This window comes from Ranitomeya variabilis, chromosome 3, assembly GCF_051348905.1.
Source record: "Ranitomeya variabilis isolate aRanVar5 chromosome 3, aRanVar5.hap1, whole genome shotgun sequence".
Classification (NCBI taxonomy): Eukaryota; Metazoa; Chordata; class Amphibia; order Anura; family Dendrobatidae; genus Ranitomeya; species Ranitomeya variabilis.
The window spans coordinates 690968354-690984559 of record NC_135234.1 but is presented as its reverse complement, the minus strand read 5'-3'; the positions used below and the strand labels follow the sequence as shown (position 1 = coordinate 690984559).

General features: G+C 46.7%; 1 protein-coding gene across 1 annotated transcript in view; it reads left to right on the top strand.

Moving 5' to 3' along the window:
- Positions 1-16206, top strand: part of LOC143817048 (guanylate cyclase soluble subunit beta-2-like) — a 68661-nt gene that overhangs the window by 19520 nt on the left and 32935 nt on the right. The window contains exons 3-6 of the mRNA XM_077298120.1: positions 4359-4458; positions 5383-5579; positions 6404-6500; positions 15188-15291. Coding sequence (XP_077154235.1) covers positions 4359-4458; positions 5383-5579; positions 6404-6500; positions 15188-15291 — 498 coding nt within the window. The remainder of the gene's footprint in view (positions 1-4358; positions 4459-5382; positions 5580-6403; positions 6501-15187; positions 15292-16206) is intronic.

The following is a 16206-nucleotide window of genomic DNA, read 5'->3' as shown; positions in this document are numbered from 1 at the left end:
AACCGCAGTTTTGGACACAGGTTACCATGTGCATGACTCCCGAACATCGGGAGGTAATACGTTTTCTTGTTCTGCATAAAATGCATGATTTGGTTGTTTTGGGTTTGCCATGGTTACAGACCCATAATCCAGTCTTGGACTGGAAGGCTATGTCAGTGTCAAGTTGGGGCTGCCATGGAATTCATGGAGATTCCCTGCCCTTGTCTATTGCTTCTTCTACGCCTTCGGAAGTTCCGGCGTATTTGTCTGATTATCAGGATGTCTTCAGCGAGTCTAAGTCCAGTGCACTGCCTCCTCATAGGGAATGTGACTGTGCAATAGATTTGATTCCTGGCAGTAAGTTTCCTAAGGGGAGACTGTTTAATCTGTCGGTACCTGAACATACCGCGATGCGTTCATATATCAAGGAGTCTCTTGAGAAGGGGCATATCCGTCCTTCTTCTTCCCCTCTTGGTGCGGGATTCTTTTTTGTGGCCAAAAAGGACGGATCTTTGAGGCCTTGTATTGACTATCGGCTTTTAAATAAGATCACTGTTAAATTTCAGTATCCTTTGCCGCTGTTGTCAGATTTGTTTGCCCAGATTAAAGGTGCCAAGTGGTTCACCAAGATAGACCTTCGTGGTGCGTACAACCTTGTGCGCATTAGGCAGGGCGATGAATGGAAAACCGCATTCAATACGCCCGAAGGTCATTTTGAGTACTTGGTGATGCCATTCGGTCTCTCTAATGCACCTTCAGTTTTTCAGTCCTTCATGCATGACATTTTCCGGAAGTATCTGGATAAATTTTTGATTGTTTATCTGGATGATATTCTGTTTTTTTCTGATGATTGGGACTCGCATGTGGAGCAGGTCAGGATGGTTTTTGAGATTCTGCGTGAAAATTCTTTGTTTGTAAAAGGCTCAAAGTGTCTCTTTGGTGTACAGAAGGTTCCCTTTTTGGGGTTCATTTTTTCCCCTTCTGCTGTGGAGATGGATCCAGTCAAGGTCCGAGCTATTCATGATTGGACTCAACCCTCGTCAGTTAAGAGTCTTCAGAAGTTCTTGGGTTTTGCTAACTTCTACCGTCGTTTTATCGCAAATTTCTCTAGCGTTGTTAAACCGCTGACGGATATGACCAAGAAAGGCTCTGATGTAGCTAACTGGGCTCCTGCTGCCGTGGAGGCTTTCCAGGAGTTAAAACGCCGGTTTACTTCGGCGCCTGTTTTGTGCCAGCCTGACATCTCACTTCCTTTTCAGGTTGAGGTGGATGCTTCGGAGATTGGGGCAGGGGCGTTTTGTCACAGAGAGGCCCTGGTTGCTCTACTATGAGACCTTGTGCCTTTTTCTCTAGGAAGTTTTCGCCGGCAGAGCGAAATTATGATGTGGGCAATCGGGAGTTGTTGGCCATGAAGTGGGCATTTGAGGAGTGGCGTCATTGGCTCGAGGGTGCTAAGCATCGTGTGGTGGTCTTGACTGATCACAAAAATCTGATGTATCTCGAGTCTGCTAAACGCCTGAATCCTAGACAGGCCCGCTGGTCATTGTTTTTCTCCCGTTTTGACTTTGTGGTCTCGTATTTACCAGGGTCTAAGAATGTGAAGGCCGACGCTCTGTCTAGGAGCTTTGTGCCTGATGCTCCTGGAGTCGCTGAACCTGTGGGTATTCTTAAGGAAGGAGTTATCGTGTCTGCTATTTCTCCAGATCTGCGACGTGTGTTGCAGAGATTTCAGGCTGGTAGGCCTGACTCTTGTCCACCTGACAGATTGTTTGTGCCTGCTAGATGGACCAGCAGAGTCATTTCCGAGGTTCATTCCTCGGTGTTGGCAGGGCACCCGGGAATTTTTGGCACCAGAGATCTGGTGGCCAGGTCCTTTTGGTGGCCTTCCTTGTCAAGGGATGTGCGGTCATTTGTACAGTCCTGTGGTACTTGTGCTCGAGCTAAGCCTTGCTGCTCTCGTGCCAGCGGGTTGCTCTTGCCCTTGCCTGTCCCGAAGAGACCTTGGACACACATCTCTATGGATTTCATTTCTGATCTTCCGGTGTCTCAGGGCATGTCTGTCATCTGGGTGATATGTGATCGTTTCTCCAAGATGGTCCATTTGGTTCCTTTGCCTAAGCTGCCCTCTTCTTCTGATCTGGTTCCTGTGTTCTTCCAGAACGTGGTTCGTTTGCACGGCATTCCTGAGAATATTGTGTCGGACAGAGGATCCCAGTTTGTTTCCAGGTTCTGGCGATCCTTTTGTGGTAGGATGGGCATTGAGTTGTCGTTTTCATCCGCTTTCCATCCCCAGACTAACGGACAAACGGAGCGAACTAATCAGACTCTGGAGGCTTATTTGAGGTGTTTTGTCTCTTCTGATCAGGATGATTGGGTGACCTTCTTGCCGTTGGCTGAATTTGCCCTTAATAATCGGGCTAGTTCCGCCACCTTGGTTTCGCCATTTTTCTGCAACTCTGGTTTCCATCCTCGTTTTTCCTCGGGACATGTGGAGCCTTCTGACTGTCCTGGGGTGGATTCCGTGGTGGATAGGTTGCAGCGGATCTGGGGGCATGTGGTGGACAACTTGAAGTTGTCACAGGAGAAGGCTCAGCGTTTTGCCAACCGCCGCCGCGGTGTGGGTCCCCGACTTCGCGTTGGGGATTTGGTATGGCTGTCTTCTCGATTTGTTCCTATGAAGGTCTCCTCTCCCAAATTTAAGCCTCGCTTCATTGGTCCTTACAAGATATTGGAAATCATTAATCCTGTATCCTTTCGCCTGGATCTTCCGGTTGTTGCGGCGGTACGTTGTGCCTGTGGTTCCTTCTGCTGAGCCTCCTGCTCCGGTGTTGGTTGAGGGCGAGTTGGAGTACGTGGTGGAGAAGATCTTAGATTCTCGTCTCTCCAGGCGGAGGCTTCAGTACCTGGTCAAGTGGAAGAGCTATGGTCAGGAGGATAATTCCTGGGTGGTCGCCTCTGATGTGCATGCGGCCGATTTAGTTCATGCCTTTCACGCCGCTCATCCTGATCGCCCTGGTGGTCTTGGTGAGGGTTCGGTGACCCCTCACTAAGGGGGGGGTACTGTTGTGAATTTACCTTTTGGCTCCCTCTAGTGGCTACTAGTGATTTTACTCTGGGTATGTCATTCATCCCTTGTATGCTCACCTGGGTCGTTAGGTCAGGGGTGTTGCCATATAAGCTCCCTGGACCTTCAGTTCAATGCCTGGCAACGTTGATATCAGAACTAATCTGTAGTGCTCTGGTCTTCTGATCCTGGTTCCTGCTTGATTAAGCTAAGTCTGCTTTCTTGCTTTTTGCTATTTGTTTTTGTTTGCATTTTTGTCCAGCTTGTATATAATCTGTTTCCTGACCTTGCTGGAAGCTCTAGGGTGGCTGGTGTTCTCCCCCCGGGCCGTTAGACGGTTCGGGGGTTCTTGAATCTCCAGCGTGGATTTTGATAGGGTTTTTGTTGACCATATAAGTTATCTTACTACATTCTGCTATTAGTAAAGTGGGCCTCTCTTTGCTAAAATCTAGTTCATCTCTGTGTTTGTCATTTCCTCTTACCTCACCGTTATTATTTGTGGGGGGCTACTATCCTACTTTTGGGGTCTATTCTCTGGAGGCAAGAGAGGTCTTTGTTTTCCTCTTCTAGGGGTAGTTAGTCCTCCGGCTGGCGCGAGACATCTAGCGACCAACGTAGGCATGTTCCCGGCTACTGCTAGTGTTGGCGTTAGGAGTAGATATATGGTCAACCCAGTTACCACTGCCCTATGAGCTGGATTTTTGTACGTCGCAGACTTACTTGTTTCTCTGAGACCCTCGCCATTGGGGTCATAACAGGCGGCGCTAATAGAGGTCTGCTGGAGACCTCTGGTTGTCATGCCGACCCATCGTGACCGGCAATCACATGACGGTGTCACCGATGTGCGGGATTTCTGGCTCGCTTCCGGTAAGCGAGCGTTAAATGAGGCTGTCAGAGATTGACAGCGGCATTTAACTAGTTAACAGCAGCTGGGGGATCGCGATTCCACCCGCGGGTATTAGAGGCAAATGGCAGCTCTTCAAAACAGCTGACATATTCCGGGAAAGATGTGAGCTCCGCGTCGGAGCCTACATCAAAGCGAGGGATTCCGACATGGACGTATTAGTACGCTCAATGTCGGAAAGTGGTTAAATAACAATTTTATTTTAATTCTTCAATAAAAACAGGCATACTGTAAAACTGCAAGCAAAAACAGAGGCTGTAAAGCAATGCTGCAGGGATCAAATGAAAAAAATAACAATACACAACACTAGATTGCTGTTGGGAGATGTGCTTTCAAAGTAATGACAAAGTACCAAAGGTAAGCTAATCCTTTTTGTCGGTCCAACATATCCATATATTTTATTGTCTACAGGAAATGAATGCTCCTTCCTTTCGAGTGGAAAAGACGAGTGATGGGACCATGCTCCTTCATTACTACTCTGACAGAAAAGGCTTATGCCACATAGTCCCAGGTAGGAGCTCATCTAAGTTACTCAATTATATTCATGGCAATCATTCTCACTCCTGCAACGTATTATGGTCTTGTCCGGGCCAAGATCATATGCTTTTCGTAGGGAACATGAAGCTGATTAGCCAGACTTATTTATGAAAGTTGGTATTTGTTATGAGGTTGGCTTCCCCACAGGAACTTTCACTTGACATCCAGGTTCAACTTGTGTGTCAATTTGACAACTATGAGAATTTAATAAAGTTCCCCAGTCCAGATCAATCATTATGGGTTTTGTTGATGCCAGTGCCTTAATACATCAGTTTTTAGTTGTCTGTGTGTACTAACCATTATTTTTATGATAGATCCATTACAATGAATGTGAGTTTCTGTATGTTTACCTAATAGTTGTCAAAAAAATGGAGATGTCCTATTTTGATCCATGGTGAGCAGCAAACTCGCCAATGAAAGTCAGTGGCACTGTGAAAAGAAATGAAAAACACTCGGATGTCATCTATGTACTGTCCATATTTCACTGTCTAGCTGGCAGGCATAGATAAAAAAAAAATCTTTATAAGAAAAATATAGATTCAATAAGGATTGTAAAAACAGACCCAAAAATCCATGGCTCTGAAAAAAACAACAGTCTCTCCATCCATGTGTCATGACTGCCACATAGCCGCAACTCATGCAGCTGATCAGCCGGAGCGATCCAGGAAGTCGGGTTCCCTCTGCAGCTTATTCGGTAAGGGCTAAAGCTTGCTAAATAAGAGGGAACCCAAGCAAATTTGCTCATCTCTAGTGAAGATGGCTACCGGTGAGTAGGTAGTCATATACATTACTCACACATATTTGATACCTAACAAAGGGATTTAAAAAACCTGCTGCATTGGTGCTTTATATAACAGTTTAATATTTTCATGTACTGATTGTTCATTGGTATTTCCAGGGATTATGGAATCTGTGGCAAAAGATTTCTTTAATAGTGAAGTAACCATGCGAATTATATACCAAACTGAGGAGAAGGAGCGCACTGGAAAGAGAGAACATGTCATATTTGAAGTTTTCCAGAAGAGTGAAGGCCATAAGAAAAGCATTAAACCAAAAGAAAATTTGGGCGATAAAGAACAACCTCTCAAAGACCAGGTAGAGCCAATTCATAGTCAATAGTATAGTAAAGCTGGAATCACATTGGGCAAAGAATAGGCCTGGAGTATAGCATATCCCTGGCTATGAATTTGGAGGCAGGATTGGCTGAATGGACAAACTTACATCCTGAAACCAGTTATTATATGTAATGTTCTAATATAATAATGTATTGTTGGCAGCGGATACATCCCTGTACTGTCCAGTCATTCAACAGCGAATATATATTTATTCAGGAACAAAGATAACACAGCTTACAACTGGTATTTCCTATAGCTTAGGATCTTAGCACCTTGTCTGTCAGCTCGCAAAGTGAAAGTAATAATATGAGCAGGAACTTCCTGTTTTTTTTTTTACCAATATATTATTGGCAGTACAACACTACTGCTGGTGGGCATGGCCTTGCTCCATACACTTATGTATGGAGCAAAGCCGCGCCCACTATTCGGGCTTTGGATGGGGTATATATAACATACAGCGCAGAAACTGGCTTATCCTCACAGGGCACAGTGCGTCATATGGGGGATCCATAATTCTGCAGTCACACAGAGTGACTGCAGACTTATTGATTTTGAGCAGGCAACCCCTTTAAAGAGTAGTAAATAGATTATACAATATATACAATAATAGCCATTATTCCAAGATGTATTTAAAGGATTTTCAGGATGAGGTGACTTCCTGGTCAGCCATTTCTCATATTGCAGTTATTAGGCACATTTCTATCAAAATCTGTCAGATTAGATGGGAGCATGCAGGACTTTTATTCCTTCAAATTAACAGACGTCATGGCAAAGTCAATCATTTTAATATTTCATATATTTCAGGCTCATAGAGGAGTAGAGCAATCAAATGGCAAAAATGTTGAAGCGTTAAAGAAATCTCACTGGGACATTATCAGAAATGTTGTCAGATTTGGAAGAGGTGAGTGAACTTCCATTAATTATCAGACAAGACTTTCATAGAGGAAGTTATGCATGGGCTATAAAGCGTACAGAGGCAGAAGTTACACCCGGGGACCTGGACAACCTGGACAGCACTTATTGGATGGGGGCCTGGTACAGATGGGGGACAAGGATCCAACATGTCCCAATTCAGATTGCTGATTGTTTTGTTCTCAAGGAGATAAGAGGAGTCTGGCAGATGCTCAGATAATAGGAGTGCGCGGCCGGGCCAAGAGCTACTTGTATTTGAGAGAGGCGGGAGAGATAGTAATCCACTGAACGATCAACCAAATTATCGTGTATCCAACAGATATTTCCTGTGCCTGCTGAGGCATAAAGGGAACCTGGAAAACAGAAGAGTCAGTTCAACCACATGGAAGTCCGAGACTTGGAATCAGCTGTGCCACAGGATTAATTGTAAGAGACAAAGGGGATATTCCAGCATCAGGATCTTCTTGAAAGCATCAAATTTAATAGGTAATTATAAAAAAATATTGCACAAGCATGTCACAACCCCATAGGGAATTTTACCATAGCAAACGCGTTTCAGACTGTGCGTCTTTAATGACTGCAATGAAATGCGTTTGCTACGGTAAAATTCACTGCGGGGTTGTGACATGCTTGTCATATTTTTTTTATTTACCTAATACATTTGATGCTGGAATATCCCCTTTCTTTCTTATAAAGGGAACCTGTTTGTGAAAAAAAGCTAATAACCTGCAGATATGGGGTTAATCTGCAGGTTAATAGTGTTTAGACACCATGCGGCCCCGGCGCGGGTTCAGTCACCGATTTGAGTATAGGGAGCGGGGGCTGTAACTGCGCCCTCCGGCACTGACTGCGGCTCAGTGGGCGGACTATCAGTCAGGGCCGGTTGCGTGGTTTATACACAAAGCAGTGACTGAGCCCTCACCAGCGCCACCCCATGACTGAATGCCAAATGCTGCCTGGGGGAATAAAGTTACTGTAATTTCCTCCCAGCAGGGAGGCTCTAAAACCACTATTAACGTGCAGACTAACCCCATGTTTGCAGGTTAATAATTTTTTTTACGTGAACAGTTCCTTAAGGTTCATTTAGACAAGACAATAATTATGTGTTCAAGTGTTCAATAGAGATCTTGTTTGCTGATTATTGGCTGTATAAACATGAGTTCAATAATTTGACAAATGAGCAAAACACTTCTTCGTTGGGTAAATTGATTTCTCCTGCTGGTAGTAAAATCTGTTCTCAGCAGCACATCGTCCTGTATAAACACATGACAGTTGGTATACGTGAATCCCCATGAGTTTCTCTACCCACCTTTTTTACTCCTCATTTTTACCCTTCAACCAAACGGCCCGACCGCTTTATCTGAAATAAAAAACTGACCACAATGGTATTTGGATAAGTTGGCCACAGCAGCCGTTTATTAACACATAATAACAAACAGTTTATTTATTAAACATTAACCACGGGGAGGGTGGTCCTCGAAGCCCCAAAATGTAATAAACTTGGCCTCCAGACCATAAAAACTTGTCTTCCATAACCGTAAAACTTGGCCTCCAGGTCACGTCTTGCCTCTAGCCGCTACGCTCCAGCTCAGAGACGCCCATAGACTCACCCGGCCAATTTCCTCCAAAATTACCCATATATCCTAATTATCACCTCCATGTGATCTTTTTGTTCCATTCCAAATTTGTTCACCCACGGGGGAGTCCAGGACCTTAGAGATCCCCCCCCCTCCGATCCACCATTTCCATCACCACCAACCTCGAGGACCTCCCCCCCCACGCCTTGCTGCCGCGACAAAACAACAGAAAACATAACGCAATAATTCGAGCAATACAACGATAATAACCCCTTTTTCTTAACGACCTTGACATCACCTATGAACGTTTCCAAAGCAACCAACAAAAAAGGGAGGGTGGGTGGGAGCTTGTTTCTAGTACGGTGGGGGACCTAAAATGGTTGCCCCACTGAGATGGCCGTTGCCCCTTATACTGCCCGCCCTTACTCCGCCTCTTCTCCCCATTCCCCCTCCCCCTAGCCATACATCATTCCCCTGATTCAAATTTATTAACCCTTCCCCACCCAAAATTCCCTCAACCCAATGCTTTCTCATGTATTATCACTTAACCCTGTCATGGCGTCCTCCCTTTGAAGGCCTGCGGCCCAGTACGGCCTTACTTGACAGTTGGTATACGTGAATCCCCATGAGTTTCTCTACCCACCTTTTTTACTCCTCATTTTTACCCTTCAACCAAACGGCCCGACCGCTTTATCTGAAATAAAAAACTGACCACAATGGTATTTGGATAAGTTGGCCACAGCAGCCGTTTATTAACACATAATAACAAACAGTTTATTTATTAAACATTAACCACGGGGAGGGTGGTCCTCGAAGCCCCAAAATGTAATAAACTTGGCCTCCAGACCATAAAAACTTGTCTTCCATAACCGTAAAACTTGGCCTCCAGGTCACGTCTTGCCTCTAGCCGCTACGCTCCAGCTCAGAGACGCCCATAGACTCACCCGGCCAATTTCCTCCAAAATTACCCATATATCCTAATTATCACCTCCATGTGATCTTTTTGTTCCATTCCAAATTTGTTCACCCACGGGGGAGTCCAGGACCTTAGAGATCCCCCCCCCTCCGATCCACCATTTCCATCACCACCAACCTCGAGGACCTCCCCCCCCACGCCACCAGCATAAATGTTCTGACCCCTCAAACATTTATGTCACGCCATACCAAAATACCTTTCTCAATGCCCTCTTGAATCGCCAGACACCACAAATCTAGACCTATCGCATTTAAATGGACCCCATCTTTCCTCCAGTATTCCCCTTGCCCAGACTCCAGATCCTTATGCCGAACCACAAGTGCGCCATTTCTCACCATAAAACGTGAAATCGCTCTGTTTAACTTAATCCTCGCCTTGTTCACACCATGAACAGATCTTGCCTCGCGCCAAACCTTCCTGGGCACAATGTCCGACCAAACAACCAACAAACGTGGAAACATAGACCAAAGCCGTAACATGTCAAACTTGATATCCTTAATTAGTTCCCTACAGGGACGTTTGCCCAAGTCATTGCCCCCCAAATGAACCACCAACAAGTCTGGCACCCGATCCAATTGAACAAATCTGTGGAATTCTGACAGCAATTGCTTCCACATCATACCCCTTTTTCCGATCCACCTCAGGGTTCCACGCGATCGGGGCACTCCCAGTTGTCTCCCGTCCGGCCGAACGTCGGCCCTCAATGCCGCCCAGAATACAAATGAATGACCCATGATCCAAATAAGCAATTGCCTCGGCTCTGAAAATAAAAAAGGAAACATCAACACTGTATAACTGAAAAGGAAAACTGCGGTCAATTAGATCAATCCGTTACAACAAAGACGGGCGAATGTAAGAACGAAATCTTACTGATTCCCACCGACCGATCCTCTGAACCATTTCATCTCCTAGACCCCTCCTGGCAGCCTCCGTTGCCGCCCCAATCCGGAATGAATGCCCACTAAAATTCTTCGCTGAAATGCCCCCTTTTTCCAAACAACGTCTAAATACAGTCAAAAATTGAAAACGGGAGAGAAATGACCCATCCTTATGCACTAACAATGGGCAATCCCCCGAACCTGGACCAGACAGGAACTCCCTCAAACATTTTACCGGGCAAACTGGAGAGCCGTTTACCTCAAAAAGAACCACTCGACAACCTTTACCTGCAGTATCCGTTTTGGAAGAACGCACAATTATCACTAGCCTGTCCCCAAACATGTCCACATCCTGCCTCAGTATACCACCTTTCTTACACTTGGAAGGACTAACCAATTCACCTAACCGAAACGCACCAAAAAATGCTAGAGAAAATGCTAATCTAAACAAAATTACTTCCCCCATATCCGAACACACAGCCTCTAACTGATTTTCCAGATTTAATAAAACTTCATATGACACCGGCCGCCTACCGTCTGACACCTTCCAGCCTTTACGATAGCCTTTTACCACCTGCCGGACCAGAAACGATTTTGTCAAATCCTGCAACCCTCTAAGTTTAAAGCCAAAAGCCAAGCCTGATAACGAATTATTGATTTTTGACACTGACCAACCTGACTCCCAGATATGACCGATAAATAAAATCAATTTGCTTTCGTCCTCTAAATCCGCACCCATCTGATTTTTCCACCGGACCCAAGAATCCCAGGCCCTCGTATAGTGCGACCAAGTTCCAGCCAACAGCGATCTGGCCAACAAGTCTCTCACTGCCCCAGCGGAAGATTCCAAAGCTCCTCTGAACAAACCTTCCCCGTGGGTTCCACTTGAGGTGCCAACTCCCGAACACGATCCCACTGCGAAGAAGAAAGAGCTTCAAGAATTTTGTTATATTTCAAAACCCCAAGCTCCGCCGTGACCCACAAATTAAAATTCAAACCAGCCCAAACCAATTGTTGTAAAACTCGCAGAAGAGAGTGTTTTGATGATGACAACTAATTAATAGCCTCCATGGCCCCAACTGAGCCGCAACAAAAACATATTTTCTTGTCTCGAACATTGCCTCCCCATAGTGTCAAAGCTACCACGATAGGAAAAACTTCGCGTAGTGTAATATCAGCCATTAAACCGCTCTCTTTCCACGTTTTTGGCCACTCGGCCACTAACCATTCGTTCCGAAAAAACAAAGAAAAACCCGATTCGTCCGCTGAACCGACCAAAATGCCGAGAAACTCCGCCGACACCACCGGCGCAATCCAGAGTGACTTTCCATTGTATGAATCCAGAAAAAAATTCCCAAACTTTCAAATCATCCTTCAGATCCCTTCTAAGCCGTATGAAATGATTTGGCGCCCTAATCCCAACCGTGGCCAATGAAAGTCTACGACAAAAGGCTCTTCCCATTGGCATGATCCGACATGCGAAGTTCAGTTTACCAAGCAACGACTGGACCTCACGAAGTGTTACCTTCTTCAAGCTACCCACACGCTTCACCTCCAATCTCATGTTCACCAGTTTGTCCTCAGGCAATCTACACTCCATTGCCACCGTGTCGATTTCAATACCCAGAAAACTCAAAGATGTAACAGGCCCAACCGTTTTTTCCGCTGCCAACGGAACGCCAAATTTTTTAGCCACCCCTTCCATCGAGTGAAGTAAAACCGAACAATCCGAAGAAAAGGCCGACCCAACAAACAAGAAATCATCCAGATAATGAACACAAGAACCGAGTCCTGTCACGTCCCTAACTACCCATTCTAAAAACGTACTAAATGCTTCGAAATAGGCGCATGACAATGAACACCCTATCGGTAAACAACGATCCACAAAAAATCCCCCGTCCCAAAAACAACCAAGCAAATGCATACTGTCCGGATGAACTGGTAGCAGTCTAAACGCTGCCTCAATGTCCGTCTTTGCCAACATGGCCCCTTGTCCACATTTTCTAACCCATGACATTGCCGAATCAAAAGAAGTATATAACACAGAACACAATTGGGGGTCAATTCCATCGTTTACCGAAGAGCCCTTCGGAAATGAGAGGTGATGAATCAACCTGAACTTGTTAGGCTCCTTTTTTGGTACAACCCCCAATGGCGACACTCTCAGGTTAACCATGGGGGCTGTGTCAAATGGCCCAGCCATTCTACCTAAAGCCACTTCTTTTTGCAATTTTTCAGTGACCACTTCTGGGAATTCCCTGGCTGATTTCAAATTCCTGGTTGATAACCTCACCTCCATGTCAACAAAAGGGATCTTGAATCCCTCCCGAAAACCATCACGCAACAATTTTGCAGCCTCTTTGTCAGTGTATTTATTTAGGAAGTGCTCCATCTCTTCCAGCCGAACCGGTGTCACCCCTTTTTTCAAAACCCTCAGATCCCTTCTGTTTTCCTCCCTTGAAGCACTTCGACACCCCATGATTACCTCCGCAGGCGGAACACTCGTGTTTGAATTTGCACTTGGCGCCGAACCTGCATGCGCCGTCATTGTATGAGAAGCACAGTCCTTTCTGTACTGCCACCGAGTGCCCTGACTGCCCTGAACCCCCGGTGCCCCCAAGAAACGATTGTGAACCCGAACCCCCTTTTCCAGGGGCCGTCACTCTCATCCATAGAGCTATGTCTTTATGTTCCCATCTAATGTTTGGACGAACTGCTTTCCTCTGGCGGAATTGTTCATCATATCTCAACCATCCTTGTCTCCCGTATACTCTATATGCCTCCCCTATGGTATCCATATAGCAGAATAGGGGCGAACAATTTTCTGGCGCTTTTTCCCCAATCACACTAGCCAATATAGCGAAAGCCTGTAACCAATTATTGAATGTGCGGGGTATCAAACGAAAACGTCTCGTCTCCTCTCCTCGTCTTCCTTTTTATACTCATCCCGTCTGACCCTGTCTAAATTAAAACGTTCGAGTGGGAGAAGTGAGAATATCTCCACGTATTCCCCCTTCCAAATCCTATCCCTTACTTCCTGCTTTAAATGTGTTCCCAGAGGCCCCTCAAAACAGACATACACTTCACATTTTGCAGCATCCATTAAACGCACTGCTTCATCTTTATCTTTGCCCCCGTTATCAACCGCCGTGGATACCTGACCCGTTATTGCGTTGCCCGAAGCCGCCTCGTCCCCAGCCGCCGCAGTAACCCCCGTTACCTCGCTCTGTACCACAGGACGTGACTCCAGACTTCTTTCTCCATCCCCTATACCCCTTCTATTACCTAACCAAGCCGCCGAGGGAGATAACGTACCCTGTGCACTCCCCGCCTCCCATAACCGCACTAAATCTTTAAGACTTTGTAATAAAACACCAGAGCCGCCACTAGCCCCCCCAACAGATAATTCCTCCCCCCTTGCATTCACATTTGAGGCTAGTTCAGGTAAGTAAAAAGAAGTGCAGTCTCGCTCACCTGGCTGCCTGGGTGCTGTGTTCCCAGCAGCCGCCAATCCGGCGTCCTGACGCGATCTCTCTGGGCGCGTGCTTCCTCCATCCTCGTGCTGTCCCATGGAAGTTGATGCAGTGTGCAGCCAGCCTGACTCGACCGCTGCGTCCCCAGTGTCCATACGTCCCACATGTCCTGGTTCAAATCCATCTGATGATCCTCTTCTTCTAAATGAATGGCCTAATCCATGCTCCCCCCTCCTCTCCCCCTCCCCAGTGGCCAGAGATTCCCTCCCTCCTACTACACAGCGATCTCCTCCATGCCTGCGGTCAGCTTCGCCCCCCCTCCCCTTCCCCCTCCCAGCTGCAGCACAGGGACGTCCAGCTCTGCTCTCTGTAGCAGCAGCAGCAGCCGATGAGCAGGAGGAGACTCCCCACTGCCACTCACCAGCCGCCCTGCGTGCTGATGCTCGCCCCGCCGACTCCTCACTGCTGCTGGATGAATGCCGAGCCTGGGGCCGAACCGAAGGGGCCCCAGCCGTTCCTGACCCCGGATCCCTGGCTCCTTCTGCTGCTGGTGAGTGCTCGCATTGCCGGCTTCCCCCCTGCGCTGAAGGCACCTGACTAGCAGGCCCTCGTGTGCTCTTCAGTACCTCTCTGCCCCGCCGAGCCGAGCCCGTTCCTGGTTGGGCAGCGGCCGCTCCTGCTCCTGGATCCACGCTTCCTCCAGACGCCATCGCTGCAGGGGAGGCCGACACCTCCCCCTGTTGCAGGCCCCGCCGGTGTTGCGGATTCCTCCCAGCCGCAGGTTTACGCGCCGGCTGCCGACGCTTCGTGACCGCGGCCGGAGGGTCCCTAGAGGGGCTCCTTATACGGCGCCGGGCCCTGGGGGTAGCCTCAGGGCTGAGGCGCTCCGGAGGCCTAGACCTCCGAGTCCGACGCCCTGCACTTAAACCTTGGGGTTGGTCGGCTCCCTCATCAGGCAGCAGGCCCTGAATGGATGCCTGCAGCCATCCCGCACCTCTGGTTCCCGCAGCCGCTCTCAATTGCTGCAAAATCGCCTCAATCTCCATAACTAAAATCAGCTCTGAGCTTGTTTCTAGTACGGTGGGGGACCTAAAATGGTTGCCCCACTGAGATGGCCGTTGCCCCTTATACTGCCCGCCCTTACTCCGCCTCTTCTCCCCATTCCCCCTCCCCCTAGCCATACATCATTCCCCTGATTCAAATTTATTAACCCTTCCCCACCCAAAATTCCCTCAACCCAATGCTTTCTCATGTATTATCACTTAACCCTGTCATGGCGTCCTCCCTTTGAAGGCCTGCGGCCCAGTACGGCCTTACTAGATGTGTGGCTATTAACGACTGCCGATCAGTTTGCAGGTAGCCAATAAGCGGTTATATAACAGCCATGGTCAGTTGGAGTAATTGAGTCCTTACTGCGGATGAATGGACCAGTTGAAGTTTGGGTTCACCTGGTTCGACCGAACTTTAGTTCAAAGTTTGGTTTCTTGTGCTAAAACAGTACCTGAACTTGAACCCCATAAAAATCAATGTTGACCCGGACTTTAGAGCTGTAAAATCTCCCTCTCTCTCCAGAAGTCCGTGTTCGGAGGTCAGCACTGGACACTTGCTTTACAGTTTGGGTCCACTCATCTCTAGTCCTTACACTACAGGCCTCATGAATAACATCCTGCTAGATACAAAGTGGAGGAGATGCCCACAGCCGCTGATCAAATTTTTTAAACAAACATGATTATGGTTATACATATGATGCTGTCATATTATCTGTTTTTCAGGAAGTTTGTTAAATACCTTTCAGCCAGTTTATCCCAGCAGACTGTGGATGGATGAGAAGGCGTTCTGCAATGAGTTCCCTTTTCATATTGTTTTTGACAAAGAAGTAAGGAAACTGCAGATATTTTTGATAACATTTAAGAAAATGGGTTCTTTATGAGATGCAAACTTAACTTGTATGTTGTAGTCCATAAAGACAAACTGAAGAGTGTTCGGCTGTTCTTCACTCACACTGGATTGAATGGTCATATCACTGCTGATTTCTTTTGAGTTAATTGGTGGATATTTTACGACTGCACATTAAACTGTGGATGATGTGGATACAACACTTACCAAGAAAAGGCATGAATCTGACCACCAAAATACAAAAAATATATGTACCGTATTTTTTGGACTATGGGCGTGGAATGGAGTGAATATTCATTTCTCTTTAGCAGCGGGCACAGGAGTTAGCCACAGCCTGCTGCCTCCTGTGACCCGCTGCTGCACCCCCACTTCCCCTCCACAGCCAGATTAGGGACATCCGAACTATAAGACGCACCCCCCATTTTCCTCCACATTTTTGGAGGAAAAACGTGCATGTTATAGTACGAAAAATATGGTAATCTTTATTAAAGGAATCTGTCAGTAGGATCAACCCTCCTAAGCCATCTATATGGACATGTACAGTTGTGCTCAAAGGTTTACATACCCCGGCAGAATTTGGCCTTTCTTGGCCTTTTTTCAGAGAATATGAATAATAACACCAAAACTTTTTCTCCACTCATGGATAGTGGATCTGTGAAGCCATTTACTGTCAAACTACTGTGTTTTCTGTTTTTAAATCATAATGACAACCCAAAACATCCAAATGACCCCGATCAAAAGTTCACGTACCATGGTGATTTTGGCCTGATAACATACACAGAAGTTGACACAAATGGGTATGACTGGCTACTAAAGGTAACATCCTCATCTGTGACCTGTTTGCTTGTAATCAGTGTGTGCGCATAAAAGCTGAGTGAGTTTTTGGGATCCAGAC